Source organism: Crocodylus siamensis, chromosome 4, assembly GCF_052110815.1.
Source record: "Crocodylus siamensis isolate JL-2025a chromosome 4, ASM5211081v1, whole genome shotgun sequence".
NCBI classification, from domain to species: Eukaryota; Metazoa; Chordata; order Crocodylia; family Crocodylidae; genus Crocodylus; species Crocodylus siamensis.
Window position 1 is genome coordinate 76,307,160 of NC_143398.1, and position 25,470 is coordinate 76,332,629.

Here is a 25,470-nt window from a genome sequence, read left to right on the forward strand (position 1 = left end):
AGGATATAGGTGGATGTACATTTTAGCTGCTTTGAAAGGGCAGAGAGAACCACTGCTTCGAAGGGGACAGTAGCTGTTACAATCTATTACGTCTGCATGATTCCCAACTTTGACTTGGAGATAAAGTGGTTTTGCTGTGCTTTGTATCAATCACAGGTTCATACAGAGCTAACAGTTCTAACAGCTTGTATCAGTATAATTGTTTCATCTACCTATGCCCTCTCATATCCCATTTATTTCTAGTTCAGATATTTCCTTAAACCAGATCTTCTATTCCAGTGGTACTCAGCCTTTTCATCTCACAAGCCAGAACTGGGCCCTGTGCTGCTCCTTCCCAGCCCCATTTGCTGCAGTTGGTCCCTGAGTGCTGGCATTGGTCCATGGCAGCCAGTGCCATGCCTGCACTAATTCACGTGTCATGACTGGACCCTGGCACTCTTCATGCTGGTATCAAGCCCCAATTAATGTTGCTACTGCTCACATGTCACCAAATTTTTGGACCCCAAGGGTTTGATCTGGTCTGTGGGCCAGGGTTGTTTGGATTTGAGAAGATTCTTTAATTAAATGTTATTGTTTTCTATTGATCCAGGACTAACATAGCAAATCCTGGACTTATGTAAATTTCATGCCGTAAAGCTAGTTGGGAATTCAGGTAGTCCAGGACTATTCACCAACTTCTGCCTTTTGCTTTCAAATTCTTAGAATAAGTGCATACATTACTTTCAGGGAAATAAATCTGATTTGGGAAACCCACAGGGTGTTATTACTGCTTCATGTGTGGCATGCAAAGCAGGAGCAAGTGTGTGTGCCTTTTTTTTTTTCAGCAGCACAGCTTAGCTCTCTGGTGCTATATTGTATACCTAAATTCTTCAACTGTGATTTCATAGAATCATAGAGAAGCAGGGGTGGGAGGGACCTCCAGAGGTCATCTAGTCCAGCCCCCTGCCTGACACAACATCATCTTTATCCAAACCTTCCTATCCAAATGCATAATCTAAAATCTACATGAGACTACCTTCAACCCTGACACAGCACAAACTAGCACCCTAACCTCCCGCAGGTAAAGCAGGGGAACTACAACAGCCTGGGCACCTCTACGTGTGCTCCAGGGGTAGAGTGGGAGGCACTTGAATTTGACTGGCTGCTGTAGTTAAAGTGCCTGCAGCATCTCATGTATCGAGCCTCCTACACTTCAAAATGGTGGCAGGAGAGCTTTAACTAAAGTATTTTCGATGAGCTTTAGTTAAAGTGCCCTCACTGCCATTTGGAGGCATGGGGGTGCTGAATACAAAAGACATGGAGGCTGCTGGAGTGTGCTAATTAGCATGCTCCAGCAGACTTGATTAATCGAACGCACTGTAATTACAGCACGTTGGAGCAGCATCCCTACATGTCTGCAGGCACCCCCAATGTTCTGCCTCTATGAAATGTTGCTAATATATGCTCAAGAGATTCTAGGTGGAGGGCCGCAACCCCGGCTACAGAGGAGGGCAAAAACCCAACTCATCTGTACCTGTTGGCACTGGCTTTATGAACCAGTTCTGATACCTTGATGGGAGAGGGCATAACTTTTCTGTGTGAAACTGATCGTGACACCTTTGTTCAATAATAGGAGAGTTTATTGATATACAGTGATAGCAAATAAGACTTGTGTGAGCAAAGCGAATAAAAAGACGACACAGTCCTACTTATGTACCAATCCTAGGGTTTCTCAGGGAGATGGTAAATCTGTCCAGTACATAAATGCCACCTCACAGTTCCTGCTTGAATCAGTCTCTCAGGTTTCCTGCAGAGAATGTTAGCAGCCTTGGAAGTTGGGGCCAATGCCAAATCATTGCCCAGTGATCCTTCCTTTTGTATTCTCTTTCTCCTGATGACTTTTCATTCCCAGTACTATTGCTTGGTTTCCCTGTGGCCATCATGGCGTTCACATTCTATCCTGTTAGAATAATTCTGATTTTCAAACACATCCTGTGCACACATCTTAATTTGGTCATTTGTCGGTACCTTAATTTGGTCATTCTCGGTCTCCTAATTTGGCTATTTCCCCCAAGACCGGGGATCCCAGGGGCTTTTTGCCAGGTTACAGCTGGTCATTTTGACCTGATGCTGATTCTGCATGATCCTATCTTGTTTGGGGTCTCAGGGGAACATTGGTTGTTTTATTGCTTCATATTTCCAATTTCCTATGATGTATGTGCCTGCCTGTCTGTATGCTAATCTTGGACCTTGGATCACAAATGCTGAGAACATGAATCTCTTTGCTTTTTCCCCAAGACTGTTGCCACAAGTGGACTTTAAAAGCCAATTAACCCTTGCTGTTCCCTTGGACCATTGTTGCAAGGATGGAATATTTACCCTTCCTACATTTACTGATATTCCTATTCCTATATTTACTGATGCAATATTTACTCTTCCTACAAGCCAATTTCTAAAAGCAAATTTCTAAATATCATCTCTAGCCATTGGTATCAATCTGACCATGGAGTAAAATTCCCTCCTGACACCAGATATGGCAATTAGTTTGACTCTGAGTGGAGGGGCAAGACTCTCTGGCCAGAAATCTTTGGCTTTGCTCCCAGAAGGAGCATAGGCACACCCGAGTCAAAGTCCCTGTCTTGGCTGTAGCCAACACTGAAAGTTTATGAGGGAGGATTAAAAACATCCTATCATATATAGCAGAAAGTGGGGTCAGTAGCAATCAGCAAAGCCCATAAGTACAGGAAATACCCATGGTAGAACACAGGGATAGCTACGCCTAGATCATCTCTGATCAGTGACTGTCCAGCATCTTTTTGAATACCTCCAGTGATGAAGAGTCCACAGCTCCCCTAGGCAGTGTGTTCCACTCCCTCCCTATCCTAACAGTGACTTTTTTTTTCCAGGTATCCAATCTAAACTTATTTTGCTGCAACTTCAAGCTATTGGTCTGCATTCTCCTCTCTGCAGCGAGAGAGAAAAGGTGTTTTCCTTCATTATGGCAGCTGTTCAGATACAGTATAACCTCAAAAATCCAGATCTCAAAAATCAGGAATTATCAAAAATCCGGCACTTTTTAACCATCCCCTTCCGCTCCCCTGGACACGGAAGGGGAAGCTTGCGCATGGTGGCTGCTGCTGCCTTCCACCACCCCACACTGCCACTCCGCATGCAGCCACTGCTCTGGGACCAGCCACCTCTCCTCCCCACCCCAGATGCGGAGGGGGAAGCTTGCACACGGTGGCAGCCACTGCCATCTACCACCCCACTTTAAAAATTTTCAAATTTCTGGTGGGTGCTTGGTCCCGAGCATTCTGGATTTATGAGGTTATGTTGTATTTGAAGACTGTTATCATGTCTTCTCTTAAGCGCCTTTTCCACAAGCTGAACATGTCTAACCCTTTCAGCCTCTCCTCATATGACTTGCTTACCAAGCCCTTTATCATCTTTATTACCCACCTCTGGACCTTGTGTTTTCTTATGCTGTAAGCAGGTATAAGCAACAGATGGCTTTTGTAGATTTTTAATAATTTCCCACATGAATTCAAGGCTCTCATTGATATTCCAGTGAGGCTGCATCTCAAAAAGATTGGACAGAATAACTTCTGAGTTCCCATTCACCCTCTCCAGAACAATTCTTGGATTTTCTATGTCTAGTTACACCTTCAGATTCATGAAATAATAAAAGCTACCTGGCGGCTTTGTAAATCTTGGATTGGCTTTATCTATTTGTATGCTAAGACCAGAACCACTGTCTGGAATGATTTGTCCAGCTGTTAAGGAAGGAATGTTTCAGCTAGGCAATAGCAGATTGCAGGAGCCATGGGTACCTTGGTAGGCACAATGTTACTTCAAAAATCTTTTGAAAGATATGTGTCTCCCTTGTGTCCATACTTCTTCCAGGAACTTTTGTTTTTTTAATAAAAAACGGGTCTTGCAGCAAGTTGGTTGCAGCTTGATGTTGCTTCTTCTCCTCTGGCCACCCTGAGAGAGCCTATTAATTAAGCTAATATCTGTCCGGTCTGTCAAGACTCCATCTCCTTGCTGCTCCCAAGAATCAGCTATTCCTGTCGATATGACCCCTAGGCATTGTAGGGCATGACTGAGTAATTGGAACAAGTAAGAATGCTGTAAGTTAACCACTCTTCTTTCTTTATTGCCAGGCCACCTGGTAGAATGGATTTGATTGTAATAGACTTCCTAGATAACAATTTTATCCAGGAGGAAGTTTCAGCCTCTTTTCTGTGGCAAAGCCCATTAGAGTATGTCCTCATCAGAATATTACCACATTACTGAAGGAGACAAGAGATTGTGCAGTCCACTGGAAAGGACCAAGGATCTCTGGTTTCTTTTCCCAGCTCTGTCACTGTCCTGTAGTGTGACCTCAGTCCATTCATAAGTTACTTTACCTACTTTACCAGAAAATAAACCTTCTCTGTTGTGATGGCAGTTTCACTATACAGTTCTCATCATGCTAAAGGCAGATCATATGCACTTGCAAAACAGTTTTATTACACACACGGTGTTTTGTAAGGGGGCTACATTCGTCCCTAATTGTTGTTGTTGCTATGCTCTGAAAGGGTTATTTAGAGGTTCAGCTTTCACAGTGTGGTTCGCTTTTTTCTTTTAATTTTAATTCTCCTTTCTAATGGATAGCCTTTCATTTTAAGGATTATTGCATTTGTGGTTGGGATGCTAACAGGAGTTTTGAGTTTGGTACCCAGCAATTTTACAATTCCCTTTTTGTTGCCTAGCACTGCTCCGTACTGTGAATTATGACTTAATTTGGGATCCATTGAGTTACAGCTTGTCCTTATTTATCTGAAAAAATAAAAGTCTGATTTCTTTCTGTGTTACTTTTGCAGTGATGATTCTGGATAATAACAAGCAACCAGTGAAGACCAAGACTTTAGGAAATATTGTGGTAAAGTAAGTAAGACAAAACTTCAAACATGTCTTTCAAATAGCATAGAAATGTATGAGAAAAAATTGATATTCCTTAAAAAAAAAATAGGGCCAGTTTTGGCTGGCTGGCATGCATGTATACATGCATACATATGGTGCACTGATAGAGATTTTGGAGCCAATACCAATAGCTGTTATTTAAAGAGGCATATTGGCCGATACCAATCCAATACAGCTGCCATCAGGTGATAAGTCTGGTGTGGTGAAAGAGAAGGGGTGTGTGAGTGTGGGGGGGGGCAGTTCAATGTCCCTCGCCATGAGGGAGGGGGCAGGGGCAGGTGCTGCGCAGCCGGGGTGGCAGGGTGGGGGTGGGGATGGGATGGACATGTGACTTGTGGGGTGGGGGCAGCTCCTGCCACTGCTTGCACCCTGGGAGGGCAGGGCCAGGGCGGGGTGTGCCCCTGGATCTGCGTGGTCCAGTGTGGGCTGCAGCTGTGAGTGGAGCCAGAGCCAGTGCTGCATGGGGCTTTTCTTGCTGGGGGCTAGGCTTGGAGCGGGCTGGGAGGAGGCTGCAGCCATCCCAACGTTTGCTGCAGCTCCCCTTCCAGCCCTGCACCACTGCCTGGTGCAGCCCCAGCTTTTCCCGGTGTTTGGGTGGAGGTGGGGTGTTCAGCCAGGGCTATACCAGGCGGTGGTGCGGGTCTGAGAGTAGAGCTGCAGTGAAATTTGGGGTGGCTGCAGCCCCTCCCAGCACCACCAGAGCCCGCTCCGAGCCTAGCCCCTGGCAAGAAGAGCCTCACACAGTGCTGCCGCTGCTTCACCCCACAGCTGCAGCTCACCCCACGCTGCACACATCTGGGGCCACATGCCTCCCTGCCCCCACCCTCCTGGAGTGCAAGCAGTGGCAGGAGCTGCTCCCACCCCATGAGCCGTGCCTCCATCCCACTCCGTGCCCTCCCCCTCCCGACCCCAGCTGGGCAATGCCTGCCCCCTTCCTCACCACGGGGGTGTTGATCTGCCCCCCCATGCCCCTTCCCTCCCCCCTCCCATTCTGACTTATTAGCTGGAGGCAGCTTTCCGTGTTGCCGGCTCTGGGCTGCGTGCAGCATGGGCATTTTTGGCCAACTTATCAGCCCCATTGGGCCAATATCTGATATAGGCGATTTTCTTTATATTTTCTGATATTAGACTGATGTATCAGTGCACCTCTAATGTATACATATGGTTTACCCTTTTGACATAGCATTCCTTTTAAAATTGAATCAGATAAAACTGTAAAACTAAGCAAAGATACTAATGAACTGAACATAGGTGAATGATGAACTTATGCACATGTTGTTGTGAAGTTGGAAACAGATATGATACTAAGCAAAAATTTATTTACTGATATTATGATCATCAGTCTCTTCATTTTATCTGTCTCAAAGTATTGCGCCTCATGTTAAGTAATGTTAAGATTACTCCTTAAGATGTTTTCCTCAGTGAAGTTAAAACTGGGTTTGATACAAAATGTGAATACTTGCCCGTTTGCTGCTTTTCCCAGAACAGCCTCTATTCTGTGGTAAAACTTTGAAGGATGAACACATTGAAGTTTAATAAATATTTAGGGCTAGGACTGGCTGTGTCTTATTAAAAAAAGAAGGGCTTCCCTCTACCTCTTCAGCCAGCTCTCCTCACACCTAGACAAAAGTGGATATAAAAACCCTTCAGAATTGCCTCTTGTTGTTGGGAGAAGGCAAGATAGTCCAACAGTGCCTCAAAGACAAAAAAGGGTGGCCTAGCCATGTCTCCATCTGCCATGCACTGGCCATCTCTTGAAGGGATGTAGAGCAGATTGTTAATGCTCTTAAATAATGGTGATCTCTGAGAATCATTCTCCCTTGCTCACTGGAATAAGCCTAGCTTTACACTGTGCTAAATGCTAGTACTATTTTAGCAGAGTCTTTCGTGGTGTAAAGTCAGGCTCACTTCTAGTGACAAATGGAGAATGCTTCCTAGAGATCACCAGTATTCTGAGCTCATAGCTCTTCTGACTCCAGTCTGATTTCTGTTGTCACCGGAGATTGGACGAGGCTGGATTACTCTTTGTGATACTGATTAGGTGTAGTTTTTAGAATAACTATTCTGGCTTTACAATTTAAAAGTTTTTAAGTCTCAGAAGTCAGAACTTTTATGAGAGGGCTGCAATATGTTGTACCCCTACTGCTGCTCACCTCTTTCCCCATATCTTTTCTGACTTATTTCTTGTCTCTATCTTAGTTCTTGGGTAAATAATTGCTAATGAAGAAGCTCATCTATGCTAACTGGTTTGTCAAGTCTGGTAAATTACTGGTTTATACAATATACAGATGTCTTCCTGATTAAAAATAATATACAGTGGTACATTTCATTTCCTTGTTTTTCATGATTGTTTTATCAAATACCCTTTTGTAATACCTGCGAACAAGGGGTTACGGCAGAAGGAAAATCATTACTGCCCCAGGGAAAGTAGACAGAACGAGGGTGCAACAGAAAGAATGGAGTGAGGCAAGTTAACTTGTCTCTGAATTTCTTCTTTCTTGAGCTAAAATTTTTGGACTTGAGGGATAATTAACTGAGGATTTACATTAGAGTGAAAACAACTGTATTTATGACCTCTAGCTTCTATTAGCAGGAGAAGCCTGATGCAGTGACAAATGATGTTTTGCTTACAGTAATCTAACCTTCCCATAATTAATATATTCTGGAGAATGTTCTTCTGGATGTTTGGGTGTTAACATTGTTATTAGCAGCATGAAATTTTTTAAGCTGTTCTCATAAGACATATTAGCAAAGAGCAATGAAATGAAAATTCTACGGCATTGAGAAACCCTGCCACTAAACTGTAAAAGGCTTAAGCTTTCTGTCTGTATTTTTAAAGTAGTTTCATAGTTGGTAGGGTCAGAAAGGACCTGAGAAATCATCAAGTCTGACCCCCTGCCGTGGCAGGAAAGAGCAGTGGGGTCAAATGACCCCAGCCAGGTGTTCATCCAGCCTCCTCTTAAAGACCCCCGGGGTAGGAGCCTGCACCACTTCTCTTGGAAGTTGGTTCCAGACCCTAGCTGCTCTGACAGTGAAGTAGTGCCTCCTGATATCTAGCCTAAATCTACCCTCTGCCAGCTTGTGGCTGTTATTTCTTGTCACTCCTGGGAGTGCTCAGGGGAACAGGGACTCCCCCAATGCCTGCTGGTAGACAGCCACTAGATCCCCCCTCAGCCTTCTCTTGTGGAGGCTGAACAGGTTCAGGTCCCATAGCCTCTGCTCATAGGGCCTGCCCTGCTGCCCCCGGATCATGCAAGTGGCCCTCCTCTGGACCCTCTCCCTGCTGTCCACGTTCTCCTGAAGTGTGGCGCCCAGAACTGGATGCAGTACTCCAGCTGCGGCCTGACCAGTGTCGCATAAAGGGGGAGGATCACCTCCTTGGCCCTGCTTGTGATGCATCTGTGGATGCATGACAAGGTGCAGTTGGCCTTCCTGACTGCCTCCCCACACTGCCGGCCCATGTGCCTTAATAATGACTCCAAGATCCTTTGCTGCCTCTGTACGGACGAGAACGAAGTTTGCCAGCCTGTAGGTCGGTGCTGGTTCTTCCTCCCCAGGTGCATCACCTTGCACTTGCCAGTGTTGAATCCCATTCTATTGTCATCTGCCCACCCCTGTAATCTGTCTAGATCTAATTGAAGCCTATTCCTCCTTTCTAGCATGCCCACTTTGCTCCACATCTTAATGTCATCTGCGAATTTGTGCTTTTTACCCCCTCGTCCAAGTTGCTGATGAAGATGTTGAACAGTGCGGGCCCAAGGACTGAGCGCTGCAGAAGCTCACTGCCCACATCCCTCCAGGTCAAAAATGACCCATCCACCACCACTCTCTGGGTGCGGCCCTGCAACCACTTATTGACCCATATGACTGTGTAGGCATCAACACCATAGTCTCCTAGTTTTTTAATGAGAATGGGGTGAGAGACCATATTGAAGGCCTTCCTAAAGTCCAGAAAGACTACATCCACTGTGATACCTACATCCATGAATTTGGTGACCTAGTCATAGAAGGCCACCAGGTTGGTCTGACAGGACCTGCCTCCAATGAACCCATGTTGGTTGTCCCTAAGCATAGTCTCCCCTGCTGGCCCCTCATGGACATGAGCCAGGATAATTTTCTCAAAAAGCTAGTTACTGGTACCTAGTCTCCTTAACGAACATCACCCCTAATACTTGCCCAGAAATCAAAGGAAGGAGACAAGGTGGCATGTGTTCAGTACATAGGAACAACATTGGTTCCCAGCTAATCTCTCATTAGATTTTCTTGTGTACCTCAGTGTTTGTGCTTCTAAGCTTTGTGTGGTAGCTCTGCCTAAAAATGATTTAGCTGCTTTTTATCCTTTCTGCTGACTATCCTGGGATAAATTCTGGCAAAGTTACAGAACCAGTACTTGGTAGAACTGTTGACTGTGATATACATTCTGAGGTAGGATTCAATGTATTTCTATCATGTGTTGAGAAACAAGGAGGAGAAAGTGATAAGGAATTATGTTTTATTCCCCCATTTATGAGGGAATATGGTAAACAGTATCTGTTAAAGTTAAAATCTTTTGTAGATAGTAGTTGGGATATCTTTCACTCAGGAGTATTAAAGGGAATGGTTAAGGAGTTCTGTCTACCATTAGCATTGATTTTTTGTTTTGTTTTGTTGTTTAAATGCTTGGGAATTTGGCAGCAGTTCCAGAGGACTAGAGGAAAAAATCTCATGTATCAACACTGAAAAATGATTAATGGGATAATTCAAGTCATTCTTTAGGTTAGATATTATTGATCCTGGACAAAATCACAGAAAGGATGATATGGAATGTAAGCAGTAAATATTTAAATTCTGTTAGCATAATTAATGCTGATTTTTCATGGCTTCGTACAAAATGGGTCTTACCAACTAAATTTGATAGCATTTTTTAATGAGATCACAAGTGTGATTGATACAGCTGGCTTGACATAGTAGATATCTGTAAGCTTTCATGACATTTGGACTGCAAAATAGTGCTATAAAATAGATGGATTATTAAAAGTAATCATAAATGAGGAATTATTGTGCAGTGTAGGTGTCAGTACTATTCAACATATCTATCAAATGATCTGGAAGAGAATATAGAAACATTACTAGTAACATTTCCAATTTAGACAAATGTTATGAAATTGATAGGGAATTAAATAATTGTGGGGAACAAGTTATTTGCACAGATTGATTTGGAATGAGCATTGGCAGGCGCATTGAAATATTTTTTAATGGACACAAATATGTGGCCATACATCTAGGAACAATGGATGTCGGTCATCTTTGTGAGATAGGGAACTGTACCCTAGAACACAGTCCTTCTGAAAAGGACTTTTAGGTTTATGGTAGAAATCTGAATGCAAGCTCTCTCAATGAAAGGCTACGGATAAGTGGCTAAATGCAATTTCTGGATGTATAAGCCTGCATATCATGTAGGAAAAAAGAAGCAGCATTATCTCTGTATGTGGCATTAGTGCAACTGGTTCTGATGTCCACACTGCTAAAAAATAAGAAGGAGAAAGAGAAGGAGAAACATATAAAGGAACTGAGTACTGGAAAACATGCCTTATACAATAGAGTTTATCCAAGAGAGTGACTTGATCAAGGGTGACAAATGCCTTCAGGGAGAGGAGACTTCCAGGAGATGACTCTTTAATCTAATTGGAACAGTTTAACAAGGTTCAGTATTTAGAAACTGAAGCGAAACAAATTTAGATGAGAGATACAACTTACATTTGTAAAAGTTATGGTAATTAACCACCTAGGAATCTTGCAGCTTTTTTATCACTTCACCTTTTTAGATAAAGACTGGCAGTCTTTCTATAAGGTCTGTCATGATCTAACCAGAAACTATAGGCTTCATGCCAGAATTGCTGGGTGAGATTCTTCTGTCTGTGGTGGAAAGTCAGACAAGATGTACCTAACGATACTTTCTAGCCTTAAAATATCTGGACCTGTATGAATCAATTAAAAAATGCTGAGTTCCCCAACTATAAGGGCTTTTTTTCTTTTATCTGCTTTGTATTTTTCCTTTATAGACAATGCTGTATAGGCAGGATTTTCAAAAGTTCTTGCTATTGCCCTAAGTCTACATTGAGACGGCAGTTAGGCTCACTGTGGCCAGCTCCAAGCATCACTGCATCTTGCTTGCTTTTGACTCTTTTAAAAATCTTTTGCCTTCTACCTGTTCCATGTCTTCTTCCTTCCCAGTATCTTTGCGCTTTGTCACTGCTCCCCCTAACCTTATTGTGAGGTATCCTTCTTAGTCTTTAATCACTTATTCCCCTTCTGCTCTTTATCTTAACTTCCCTGTCTAGTCTTTGTATTTTTTCCATTTTCTTATGGGCATATCCTTTGCCTGAAAAAAGTCCTTGACTTTAGCTGTCTTTCCAGTTGTTACCTAGCTCTCATTACATATGTGGTAAAATACCGTGTATATTCACAGCGCTATATAAATGCTGAATAATAATATAGCTGTTACTCAAGATCACTTCACTCCATTTACCATCCAGCCTCCTTTAACAATGGCTTAGAGTTGCTTTGACTACCTGTAATGAACAGTCTCTAATTTGGGTATTGTCTATTATAAAGGAAAAAAAATGCTATCTTAAAAAAATACTTATTAAAGTAGCATCTAGAATTGACTCAGCTTCCTTTGGTTCTGTAGTTTCAGGAAAAAATCTGTTCTCCATGAATTATCTTATGAATACAGTATCAGTAATGATTTAGCATCACCAGTAAGATTATTCCTTTTTAAAAAATACTCCTTTCCAAAATTACAGAATACTTATTTGAGCTGTTTGATTTAGTGATGAGCTGGGATGATTATGTGGGTTGTCCTACACAAGGCCAGTATATCAAGTAAATGACCTGTGCACAAGTTGTTGCTCAAAATAGCAAATACTGTGTTTTACAACAATCTGAAAGAAAAGACGGTTAGCGCACACAGGTGAAATTCATTTAATTAGTCTGACATTTAATTTGTTTGTGGTATTATATGAAATACATAATCCCATCCTCAATTTCACCACATAATAATATGATGATATTTTTCTACCTCTGTAAAGTTTCCAGAGCCATATATAACACACAGTGGGCATGTTTACATGAAATATTAACTGCAGAGCTGACCAATTAGCTCTGCAGTAAAGTTTCAGCATCTACACGTACACCCCTATTAGGGCACAGTAAACTAATAAATGCTGCCATAGGTTGATACTTGTAAACACGAGTACTAGTCTACAGCAGCGTTATTTAGTATTCCACAAGGCATTTGTAGATGGTGATGGAGCTGGTTGGGGCATGAGATTGCTTCAGTGCCGGGGCTGCCTTCTGGGTAGCCCCACACTGAAGCACCTTGTGCCCCAACCAGCCCCTCTGCAACATGAGCTAGGGCAGAGCAGAGTGCCCCATTTTACTAAGGCAAATGGAGGATGCTTGCACCAGTAAGTATGCCTTTGGTCAATGAGCAGTGACTCTATAGTGACTCCTCTTTCCATCTAAATGGAAAATAGAAAAGAAGGGGTGTGTCTACACAAGATGCATTAATGCACATTAGCCTAGTTTACTGCGCAGTATGGCGTGCGTTTACACATGCATGCCCTTACTGCTCGGCAAAAATGGCCAAATATGATTATGTTTAATACCTGCAAATGCAGGTATCAAATTTAGGCATGATTAGTTAATGCACATTAACACATGTGTAGACACAACCCAGCACTAACTTTAGTGTTGGGTCTGCCCAGCCACTAGAGGGCCAGCCTGATCCCAGCCCCAGGGCTCCTGGCTCACTGCCTTTCCTGCTTCAGGGCTGGGCTGCTTTCTGGAAGTCCCTAGCTGCAGGGTATAAAAGCCTGCAGACATTTTATGCCTTGGGGCGCACACATGCGAGAGCCTGAGGGAGCCTGTTCTGTCTCTAGAAGCCCAGCGGGCCTTTTGTGCCCCCCTGGACAGGCCACAGGTTTCCTCTGCCTGGCCTGTTCTCTGGAACTGCAGAACAGTCTGTAGAACTGCCGCTTGGCCACAGGTTAGTGTTGCAAAGGGCTGCAGCTTGCTGCATCCTTTGCCCAGCCCTGAGGTTCCCCCAGGGCTGCTAGCTGGCTGTCTGTGGCAGCAGGGCCAGTACCTACTCCCTGCTGCTGCTCATCCCCAGCAGTATCTCTTTGCAGGTACTGTGGTGAAGTACCTCTACCACAAAGCTCCCAGTCCCTGGCCGTGCCCCTCTGCTGAGTACTCCTGATCGCTGGCCAGAGCCAGCCACATGGGGATGGCCACACAGGAACCCAGAGAGCTGGTACGAGACAAGAATGTCATCCTTATCATCTTCGTTGTCGGGCCCCAGTCCCACCCATGTGCTTATGCCCGTGCTGACTGCCTGGGCCCCTAACTGGTTCCAGGAGGAGATTGGCAACCTTGTGGCACTCTGGGGCCATGCTGACATGCAGAGGCAGTTTGCATAGGGTGGGTGCTCAAATGCCTACATTTATGAGGCCCTGTTGGGTGGCATGCATGAGCAAGGTTACTGTTGGTCAGCACGGCAGTGCTGCATTAAGGTCAAGGCTTTGTGGGCAGTGGATAGCTGTGATAGACTGCAGTCGGTGGTCCTGTTGTGCCCATAAGACCAGGGCCTTTATGCAAGCACTGATCTGTATTTTGGTGCCTCGGGTCCCAGTCTGCACCCCTGCAAGTGTCACCAGCAGTGGTGGCCTGGCTCAGCCCTTGCCCCTCCCTGACCCCTCTGGTGATGCATCACCAGAGGAGGGGCCCTCGGACACTGGCAGGTCAGAGAGCTCTGGTCAGCAGCTGTCCCACCCTTGGGACAGCCCCAGTTCCCAGCATGAGGAGTGACCAGCCATGACACTTCTGACCACCTCAGCACCAGGGGTTCCTCTGTCAGGGTGCTGGCCTGCCACACATCGGGGGCTGCAGGCACTGGGCACAGCTGGACACTGTTGGTGACAGGAGGCCCATGCTGAGCTGCCAGCCACGCCAACCTCACACGCATGCTAAGTCCCTCACTGGAGGAGGGGTCCCCCAGTCCCTGCCCCGTCCCTGACCACTGCCCCTGTTCCTTGCCCCGGCCTGCCTGCATTCCCTTGGCCCTGGGTTCCTTCCCCACACACAGAGGCAGGACACAGTTTACAACTTTATTCAGCAGCCCATGTCCACACAGCTGGGTGGGCACAGGCCTCTCACATGCTGAGAAAGGTGTCAGTGCTGGTGGTAATGTCCTCAGCAGCAGGGGAAGTGATGTGTAGTGCTGCCACATGTAGTCCTTCAAATGGTGGCAGAGGTTGCAGGACAGTCTGGGCTTTCCCCCTGTGCTATTGTAGCTCAGGGTCCTAAACCAGGAGTGCAGAGCATATGTAACATGGGTACACTCAGGGAACAGGGTCCAGCCCTAGGGGGCCCCCCTCATGAGGCCTTCCTCACCCCAGTTTTCCAGCAGTCCTGTGTGCCCCAAGTGTGGGTGCTATGGACTGGGTGGTAGTGTGGCAAAGCAGTTGGCCTGCAAGGAGGTGGGGGGGTGGGGGAGCAGGGTCTGGAGCTGCAGCTGCAGGTGCTGCCAGCAGCCTGACCTGGCCTGCCCTGGGAAGGGGGCGGGGGAGGTAGGCTGCCTGCGGCCAGCACCCAGCAGGTCACTGGCCCCAGGGTAGCAAGGGGAGACAGGGGGCTTGGGCAGCAGCCATCCAGGCCTGGGTCTGCTTGGCCAGACTTACCATGGTCCCTGGGCACCCATGCCTGGCCAACGCCCGATATGAAGCTGGGTAGTACACAGCTTCTGGTGCAGAGCATTTTATCTCTGAAATGTTGCAAACTGTCACAAAAGGCTTCTGTCTCTTGCCTCTGCAGGGCCAAAATCTGGACACAGGGGAGAGCCCACCAGCCCCAGCGGGGATGTGGTCTCCAGGTCACTGCCATCCACTACTGGAGCTGTCCTGATGCGCTGGCTGCACCAGTGGCACACCCTGGATTGGACCATCCTGCTCCAGTTGTTGGTGGCAGTGCACCAGTCACCAGCCATTGAACTGTCCTGCTCCAGTGAATGGGCAGGAGGCCCATGCACAGGCCTGGCAGACAGACGATGTCACCTGGGTGGAGGCACAGGACTGGGTGCAATGGGACCACTGGATCTGAATGGAAGCCTTGGAGTGGGAGCACGTAGAGCTGCTCCAGCAGCAAGGGGATGCTGAATGCCAGGCCCTGGACACCCTCCTGAGCCTGGTGGCTGTGTCCATGCCTTCCACTGCTCAGTCCCCACCCATAGCCCTGCAGGTCCCCTGGATCCCATCCACACCCTGCAGCAGGCCCCTGTCTGGGCCTAGGAGGAGGTCCTGAGGTGCCTTCTGCCCACCTGGCCCAACCACCTGGGCCGAACCCCCTCCCCTCCAGGATTTGTCACCACCTGCTAGGCCCCAGCCCCACCATAATCCACTGCACCATGTGCCTGAAAACCCAGCCATACATGAAGCCACTACCTGCTAGGGATGCTGTGGTTCCCGGACACACGGGGGAACATCTGGAGGCTGGGGTGCTGGGCACCTGCCCCAGGGTTCTGCCCCCTAGGCCTTCCCCCATGCCCCCCTACTCTTGGCTCAAAGATCTGAAATACTGTAAACAGTTTTCCAGTCATAAGTGGGTTTTTTAATGTTGGCTGGTGGGTGGGGAGGGTGGTGGAGGGACTCTGTTGGTTGAGGGGGAAGGGACTGCAGGTTCTGTTTGTTGAGAAGAGAGAGATGGAGGTGGTTGTTGTGAGGGTAATAAAGTTTTTGTTTCAGCTATGTGTGTGTCTTGACAGTAGTGCTGGGTGTAGGCAGGGTGTAGGGGATGCTTGGGCAGCAGGGAAGGCGGGCTGGAGTGGAGAGTGCTGGAGGAGTGGGTCAGGCAGGGCCTCCTGCAGCCAGTGCCCTGGTCCCTGCTGGCAGGTGCATGGCTGTCCTAGGGCCTGGGGGAGCAGGGGGGCAGCAGAGCCAGCATCATGGCCAACAGGAATGCGGGGCACTGGTTGTCACTGGCAGGGGCCGGGTTGGAGCAGTGGGGCGCTGGCCTTCACTGGCAAGGGCAGGGGCTGGAGCAGCCCTGGTGTAGGGAGCTGTTGTGTGCTTTCCCTGCACTGGGTACTTAGCTTCTGGGCAGCAAAGGGGTTGGCCAGGGACCAGAGTTTTCAAGATGGCTTCCAAGTGCTGGCAGCTGGCTCTGGCTTCTACATGGCTGCCAAGTACTGGCAGCCAGGTGGCCACAGGCTGAAGCTCCCCCGCCAATGGCCTCAGGGACATATAGTGGGCTGGAGGGACTTGGCAGTATATTTAGTGCCAAGTCTCTGCATGTGTAGACACCTGTCAAAAATCGCTTAATGCATATTAGCTTTATGCACAGTAAATTTAATAGTGTTTAAATGCATGTGTAGATGCACCCAAGGAATCTTTTTTATTTGCTAAGATGGTTGAAACAATGGACCATGCATAGTACTGTCCATGTGGAAGGTGAAATAGAGAGGTTGTTAACCCTTATAGTCTGAAGTGGGTCAGGGTGACAACTCAAAGACTAACTGGTTCAAAGAGGCATGATCTTTCATGGGTAGCAACTTGTTTTGTCAGACGCTGTGAAAGGGAAAAGGAGATGTTTGCTTTTGAACTTATTACATGTGCTGTAGTTGGGGAGTAGTCAATACATAGTTGCTTTAGGGCACAGTGCTGTCTAAGGGAAAGCAGCTTAGAATCTGAGGTACAAAACTACCCTCTGTCCATCACTGTACCTAGACGCCTCACGGCCCCGGGTGAAATTTTACTGTGGAGCCCCCTTTTGCCAGAGATAACGATAATAATATATATATATATTTTTTTACCATTTTCAGGCCCACTTTCTGTCCAGGCACTGGGTTTGTCCATGCCTGTGTTCAGCCCTGGCACTGTCACTTATTTTGATGGGATCCAGAGAAAGTGCATTGTGCACTCCTTATAAATAACAGGATTTCCTCAAAAATGAACCTGGTTTGTACAGTCACTTTCTTTTCTGAACAGAAGCAATCCAACAAGACCCTGACCACTTGAGCCAAAGGGGAAAGATATCTGCTTGAAGCAGAACAATTGGCATTTTTCATCTAAAATATTTTTAAATCTTTAGGCAATTCTTTTTATTATCCTTTATCTCCTTGTGACTATCGCATCAGGGTTTTAGCTCAGGCTCATCTTAGACTGCATTTCAACCCTTTTTTTTCATAATGCTTTCCTAACCATGGCTTGTCAATACCAGCTCATGTATTTTCTTACACATATTTGAAGCTAGATCTGAAGTTTTTCAGTTGTTGAGACAACTGAAATTGAATTATGCTTTTCTCAGAGACCACAAAGTAAGCAGGGTCATACTTGACACTGAAATGGGGAAGTTCCAGGATGCTACAAGACAGAATGGTGCTTGAGGCTAAAGGCATTTTTTCTCTCTACAGTATTGAAACAGTGCTCTGACAATCACTGTCTGGAATGATAAGGTCTTGACAATTTGGCTCTTTTTGCACAATTAAGAGCTCCAACTTGCTTCTACTGAAATCCATACTTCACTGGGAAGTATATTTGACTCAGGGATCTCAATCCAGGTGTCCTAGCAAAGTTCTAGAGTGCCTTTAGGCAAGCTGGATTCCCCTTGTATTATTATCATGTATTTTTATAATTGCTCATGGACTGGGACTCCATTGTTAGAACCTGTATAAACTTATATCCAGAAGTGTACCATGTCAGTGGGGCCATACATGGCAGGGGGCATGTGATTTTTGGGATGTTGGATGAAATGAGTCTGATCCTAACTGAGCCCAGAGTGGGCATCCAGTATATGATGCCCAGCTCTCCCTTTACCCAAATGTTTAAAGGGCACAGTGAGAATCATGGCATTGCGGACTGGCCTCTGATGCCCCACTTCCAAGTTTCAGGTTTGCAGGGCAAGGCTGGAAAGGTACTGGCACCAAGGGAGCCCATTGGCACCCCCTGCCTTTGTACCTTTAAACGCCATGCCACGCAGCCGGTGGGTACCTTTGAACACCTTGCCATGCAGCCTGTACCCTTTAAGATCCCTGTGAAGCCCCCGTGCATTCAGGACAGCATAGCAAGGCTTAAACATGATACATGTTCAAATTAAAGTGCCATACAAACCAGCCACAAAGTTGTGTAACGGGTTTGTCATTTTTAGCACAATAAATTGCCTGAGTGTGTGGGCATGTTACAATTTATTGAACATATTTATTGTATGATATTTAAACAGTGTCTTCCAGGGCCTTGGCATGGAAAATGATGCACACACCTGTCTGATGTGTCAGTTTTTGTCATACAAATGAAGATGTGTCCCAGCTATCACTGATGTTCTGCCATGGTATTAATTATTGTATTTTATCTGTATTTCTATATATAGGAGGAACAGATAGCATGACTCTGAATGGAGCTCCAGCTGTATTTTCTTGGCTAACTCTTTCCCAAAGATTCCGTGCAAGTCTATTTGCTAACTCTGTGCTGAATTCTTGAGTAGGGACCATAACAGAAAACTGAGATGCTATGGAGAAATAGAGGGAAGGGGATAAACGTATGGAGAAATAGAGAAAAGAGGAGGAAAAAAAAGCAGGATAGAGGAGCAAGTTGAAAAGATGTACTTCTTGCTTTCTCCCCTGCATACAAGACAGAAAAGTAATCCAGAAAATTGAGACGTATATGATAAATCATCCAGGGAATAAAGCACCTCATTATGTTGCCCGGTGGGGTCAGGCTAACTCTCAGGATCTCAAAATTGCCATGTTAGATGGGAGGGTGTGACACAATTGCACATATACAAACACACAAATCAATTAGGTGCATACACACACTTTACCAACTCAGGCACATATACATCCAAGATTACCAGCCTAGGCACATGCATACCGATCACTAATTCAAGCACATACACACTCTAATGATAATGACACGAAATCATACACAATACACCTATACATACACATATACACACAGGTTAAACCAGGGTGGGCAAAATGTGAGCCAGATGTGGCCCACCAGGCCATTCTATCCAGCCCATGCGGCCCCTAAAAAATGTAGAAAATTAATATTTATCTGCCCCCGGCTGCCTGTCATGTGGCCCTTGATGGCTTGCCAAAACTCAGTAAGTGGCCCTCTACCCAAAATAATTGCCTATCCCTGGATTAAACACTGACTCAGGTGATAGTGTGTGTGTGGTGGTGCCTGTGGTACCTATGCTTGGGTAGCATGGTAACTAAAGAGTAAGTGGCAGAGATTGGGGAAAAGGCAGTGTGGATGAGGTAATAACAGTGGCAAAGGTTAGGGGAAAAGGCAGTACCAAAGAAACAGGGGTTTGCAGGCAGAGAGGAGCTTAGGACAGCTGGAGCCACAGGAGCATGGGACAGGTGTTAGAGGTGGTGGTGAGCCAGAAGCAGGAGAGGGAGAAATGAGACAGAAGTTAGAGGGGTGAGGAGCAGAGATTGGAGTAGGGCTGGAACCGGCGTAAAGCAAAACCCAACTCAGAGGTCCAAATAACAGTTTTATTAAATGAACACTGTACTGTACAGCTTGGCCCCAAAGACACTCGCACAAACATTCCCCCCCCCTCACACACACGATGGTAGCAGGAGAAAGAGACTCCGTGGACGGTTTGGAGTCCAGTTAGGGAAGAGAAACCGAGTCCAAATCCTTGGTTGAAGAGAGGGTGGGGGTGATAGCTAACTATCCAGGCTGGGGGGTGGTTCTTGATGGCCAGTCAGAGTCTTTCTCCAGCAGGTGTTGTCCAGCAGGGCCTCTGGGTTGACAGACAGCGTGATGTGGAGCAGGTCTGGTCCAGGTGAAGATGGCATCCCCAGGAGTCAGTCTTTACTTTTTATGGGGCAGACTACCTCCGATCTCCTATGGGGAGGGCCTGTCCAGGCAAGGTCAGTCCTGTTCCAGAGGGCTCCAGATGTTCATACTGAGCATATGCAGCTTTGGCACAATGGCGGGTTGATTCATCTTTTTGTTTCTTGAATCCTGAGAGTGGTTCCAATGTCTGGGTCATTGATCCAGGTATTGCTTTTGATGGTGGGGTGATTTAGTAGGGGGTCCGGCTATCATTGTGTTTCACTCTTTTGCTTCAGGCATTCAAGGAAAACCAATTTGCACAGGAGAGGTTACAGATTTAACCGTGAGTCATAATTGCAACAGACTTGCACAACAGGGCATGGGGACAAGATTGGAACAAGATGGGAACCTGACACACACAAAATGGGTACTTGACATCACTCATGCCAACCCACATTTCAGGCCTAAATACATAGAGACACTTAAGACACAATAACCGTATGGTGTAATACATTACAGTAATCCAACACACACAGCAAAACATTATTACAATAGCTCATGGTTACTATAAAAGGGGACTATGTACACAGGGTTTCAATTTAACATAGCTATTTATATATATACTCATAAGGAATAGAGGATGGGAGAGAAAAAGGCAGAAGTGATGGGAAAAAGGGGATGTCATCTTTCTAAGTTAAAAACAAAAACAAAAACCCGAAAGAAATACTGGGGGTTTTGCTACAATTACATGTTACACTTTGAGCTTCTCAAATATTGGTCGATGCTAGGGTTAATTTGAGGCTAAAATCCTCTTACTGTCCCCAACCTGCACAGCTTTGACTTGCCACTAGAGAGCTGCTGAGCAGGGGCCTGAGTAGGAGCTACAGCTGTGAGTTACTTGGCTTGGTGCCCCAGACAGAGTTTAGGGGGCTAGAAAGTTTCTCCACACGGAACAGGAGGGTGGAGGGAAGGGAGGGAACACTGTACCTTGGGATGCTGGAGGACTGGAACTTGGGCAGCTTATCTCTGGGGAGTGGCCACACACTCATGGAACACAAGCTGGGTACCATGAATCAGAGAAAAACCTTCCCTGGAGTGGTGTAACTTTAAGGGCCTTGTTACACATTAATTTTAGGCAGCTCCTGGAGCTCTTAACCCCTGGACTGTCCACGGATTAACACCTGAGACTAGTTTTAAGCACACTTAAGGTGGCTTAAAGTTACACTACTCCAGGGCAAGTTTATCTCTGATCTATGTTACCCAAATTGTGTTCCATGAATGTGTGGTCACTCCCTACATATTTGCTACCCAAGTTGCAATTCTTCACCATCCCAGCATGCAGTGTCCCCTTCCCAACCTCCTGTTCTGTGTCAGGTCTCTGCTCACCAGCCCTTTAGTAGCAAGTCACAGCTGTGCAGGTGGAGAACAGTCAGAGAAGGTCTTTAGCCTTAAAGGGTTATTGCTTCAGACTGCAGCTAGCACTAACATTTGAACAGCTCAAAGTGCAATGTGTAACAAGGCCCTAAGATGCCTACATGGTGCTTAAAACTAGTTTACATCTTAATATGTGGACAATCCAGGAGTTAAGAGCCATCCCTGAGCCACTTAAAATGAATATGTAACAAAGCCCAAAGATGCTCCGAGACTTGTTGAATACTAATTAATAAACACAGAAAATGGGGGAAGAAGGAACAAAAGGAGAATAGAAAAAATACCAGTTATAATTTTCTTGATTGCTCAACCCTTTACATGTAAAGAAAATATGAAGTATTACAATTGTTACTTATGTCTTTAAAAACTCTTGCATTTTGAATGGTCAGTAGCTAAGACATGAGTAAATTCTCTGGTCTGAGGTGTTATGTATTATTCACCTAATGTTATTTCCAATTAAAAAATCAGTTTCTTGATAGCATGTATGATACTTGGTTATAGAGTTTTTCCTAATTTTAATTTTCAAAGACAGTACAAAACAGCAAATGTTCTTATGCCAGAAATACTATGGGTTATTCTGTTTAATCATTAAAATGAAAACTCTTGAATACTGAACTAGAAAATCATTAATGATTTTGTCAACATGAAGTGTCCTTTTCCTCCATCACAAGGACATCTCAGACATTTAAATAAATCATAGGTGTAAGATCTGTAACTAACATAACTGTTCTGAATTGCTTGGCAATTAACATCCAAGCAACAGCCATGGTAACTAACATCGTCTGCTGTTTTTTCTTCAGTTTGAACAAGAAATTTATCTTTCAAAGTGTGATATTTCCAACCGTAGAGCTAAATCAATTCCTAGGTGTTTTCTATTGGGATGTGAGCTAAGATGGGGTCATGCTAGTGCAAAGCATTTCTAGCTTGCAAGATTTACTCTGACTGGGAGCCTGAAATTGGCCAGTAAAGCCCCTCTAAATACCAGTAATCAGGACATTCACAGATGCTTATACACCTTCCTGGAAAGCCTCAAACATAGGGGGACTCCTATGAAACCTTGGCTGTATTTTGAAATCAGTTGTCCCTTGTTGGTACCCTCAGAAGAAGGAAGTAATGTTTATCAGGCATTCTTTCTTATCGGTTGCAAATTATATCCTGTTCTACTAGAGGTGAATCTAGCCAAGACTGGCTAAGTAGCCCTGGAAGACAACACCATAATAGAAAAAAACAGTTAAAAATAAGTAGTGAAAAACAAATATGAATTTGATTTGGTAGTAAATCCCTTCAGCTGACAGTCTAAAGACCCTTCAGGCTGCTCTGTACAGAAACACTAACATTCTTTAGGCCAACTGTTTGCAAGCATGCTCCACCCACCCACTCATGCCAGTAAGCATGCTCCAGATCCAGAAGTATGCCAGGGACAGTACTTCTTTCCACTTGCAGCCATTCTTGTGACTTCAGTCTCTGAAAAACGTTAAATGCCTGCTATGCAGCAGCCTTACATATGTCCAGGTTTGGATGTTTCTGTGATCATAGGGGAACGGGCATCCCCAGAAACAGCCAGACTAAGATGTGCTACTGCTTGAGTATAGGCAAGTACTTGGATCCAAATTACTTAAAAGTGAGGCACCTGTCCTAGGAGGACAATTTGGAGAAACTGGGTTAGGTAAATAGGCTTTCTGTAGTCAGTGGGAAGGGTGAGGTACTTATGAAAGGTGATTCAGAGAGTGTGGATCCATACAGAGCATGGAAATATGGAGCACAGGGGTGTTAGAGCTTACATGCCTCCATACATCAAGGTTCCAAAGATTTAAGTTTTCTTCCAATAGAAGGTGCCTAGTGAGAAGGTCGTGGTGGTGGTGATGTTTGATTTTGCTATTATAGCTTTGTGGTAAAAGAATTCACCAAGGAAATGGGTTCTAGGCCCTCCTCGGCCTGAGAAGATTTAAACCATGATCACCAGCACCCATGTGTTTGAGTAACAGTGAACATTCCTAATGCATTTTGCATTACATTCATTGGTGTCAGTGTGCTCTCAGTGGGTTTAACAGACTTGGTCCACCAAAGACATACCCGCAAGTTAGGTGCCACCCTGGTCCATTTTTGATTGGATTGGAACTTAAGTTCGAGTCAGGCACAACTTTGTCCAGATGAGAACGCTTCTGCCATGTAAGTTATGGCTTTATGGAATCTTTGCTGTCTAAAATACAGGCATTAAATTAATTTAGGCACCAAATGATTGTATTTGGCCACTGGAACAGGTTGATCACGTGTGCTGAACATGGCATGTGAGGCCATTTTGCTCAGCACACCAAAGCCAGCCGCGGCTCTGGGTAGTGCTGGAGCCCAGGCAGCTTCCAGCAGGGCTTGCAGTATCCCAGCTTCCTGCTGGGAGCAGCCTGGGCTCTGTGGCTGGCAGCAGCTACCCAGAGCCAGGGCTGGCTGCAGCCAGGAGGCTCCAAAGAGTTGTGCCGGGCTCTGGAGCCCCGGCATCAGCGCTGTACCAGTGCATGCACCCATGCATCAGAGCGGGTGGTGGGGGAAGGGCCTGAGGCAGCGCAACCCCGGTCTTTCCCCCACTCCCAGCACAGAGCTGGTGACTGGGCTCTGGAGCCCGGTGCAGCTGTTTGTAGCCAGCCTGTGCTCTGGGCAACTGCAGCAAGCAGCGGGCAGGCTGCAAATAGCTCCGTCAGGCTCCACAGCTCCAGCATCAGCTCCGTGCTGGCAGTGACTGCGCGCACACCTCAGGGCAGTGCAGCCTGCCCCAAGGTGTCCATGCAGTTGCAGCCAGCACAGAGCTGATGCCGGAGCTGATTCCAGAGCTGTGGAGCCTGGCACAGCTGTTTTTGGTACAGGGTAGAGCAATATCAGTGAAATACCTTAGAGCAAACAGTGGCATGGTAGCCTTTGATCATGCATCTGAGTTACTGCAAGCTATATATCTAGGTAGATCTCAAGTAGCTTACTGACAAGTATCATCCAGAGGCAGCTGGAGATTCCCTCTGGAGGCAAGCAGTTCATTGACCATGAGTTTCGAGAGAGAGTGAGTTTCTGATAGTCGAGCTTCTCTTAGAATTCTTATCATGGCTGCTGCTTTGCCTCGTGGGCAGTCCTTAACTTATATAGTATGACTTAATTTACCTAATCCAGTGAAGGCCAGCATCTGTTGGCTGCCAACCAACCCATTTGAAATGCATCACGGGTTAGCAGGGTCTTTAGCCCCCTCCCAGTCATGATGAGATTGCTTAGAACAATAGGCCCATACCCAGCTGTGTGAGGCCAGTCACGTAGGCAGAGGGAGCAGGTTTCTTCCTTCATCTGGAATGTATCCAGCTCAGGTAACAACTCAGGGTTGCCTGAAGCCAGTGTGGCTAGGGGGTCTGCCCTCTGCAGTGACCATGGTAACCAAATTGCCAGGTTAGGCATCCACCTGATAGCAGAGTTTGGGGAGAGATGGAGATGGCATTCTGCCACAACTCCTGTCTAGAATCCTTCTTCCATGTGCCACATTTGTGCTGGAACTGAAGGCCACCCCATTGCAAATCTCTGCACAGCTCACTGAGTGCTAACCCCTTACATAACTTGCCTTTTGCAAGGTTTATGTGCCTACAGACTTTATAGGTTTGGAAGAGAGGGCCTGTGGACATAAGTATTTGATCCACTGGACTCTTTTCACCCTTGTGCCTGTTTTCACCTTTTATCTACAAACACTTAAAACAGGCACAAATATGTCCCATACCTCTAAACATACATACCAATGAGGGTATGCAGAGAAGGAGCACATCTGACCAGAACAGACAGCCTTAGCAGAATATGCATCCCATAAGCAAGGTTACATGATTTTATCTGATATATGTGTGTTTTCTCCTCCTTGCTGTCTTTTTTGCTTGTGAGCTCACTTGCACTCTCTCTCTCTCTCCTTTCAGAGGTAAGCTTTATAAAACCCCATTTCATCTCCTGACTTTGTAGCTTTTAGGATTAAAGCCAGTTTCTTTAACATTTTATCCACACAGACAGTCAAAACTTTGGAGGAAGAAACTACTATTTCTTCTTTTCAACCCAAGGAATTTTTCCCATCTAAAAAACATTCATGTGGAATATTCCCCTCCCATCTTCTTCATAGCTAGACCCTTGCTTGAAAGATGTGTATATACTTTATACAATGTTTCTCAGGTATCATTATTATTTCTGTTGTTGTTATAGTTATATGGAGAAAAAACCTCTTCTAAAATGCATACATTATTTGGAGAGGGGGTTATATATTCAGAAATAA

General features: G+C 45.7%; 1 protein-coding gene across 12 annotated transcripts in view; it reads left to right on the forward strand.

Moving 5' to 3' along the window:
- The window catches only part of ACSS3 (acyl-CoA synthetase short chain family member 3), a 203,754-nt gene that overhangs the window by 145,907 nt on the left and 32,377 nt on the right, over positions 1-25,470 (forward strand). For all 12 annotated transcript variants that reach the window (XM_090042628.1, XM_090042623.1, XM_090042625.1 and 9 more), the window contains one exon: positions 4,845-4,908. In XM_090042628.1, the coding sequence (XP_089898754.1) occupies positions 4,845-4,908 (64 nt within the window). The remainder of the gene's footprint in view (positions 1-4,844; positions 4,909-25,470) is intronic.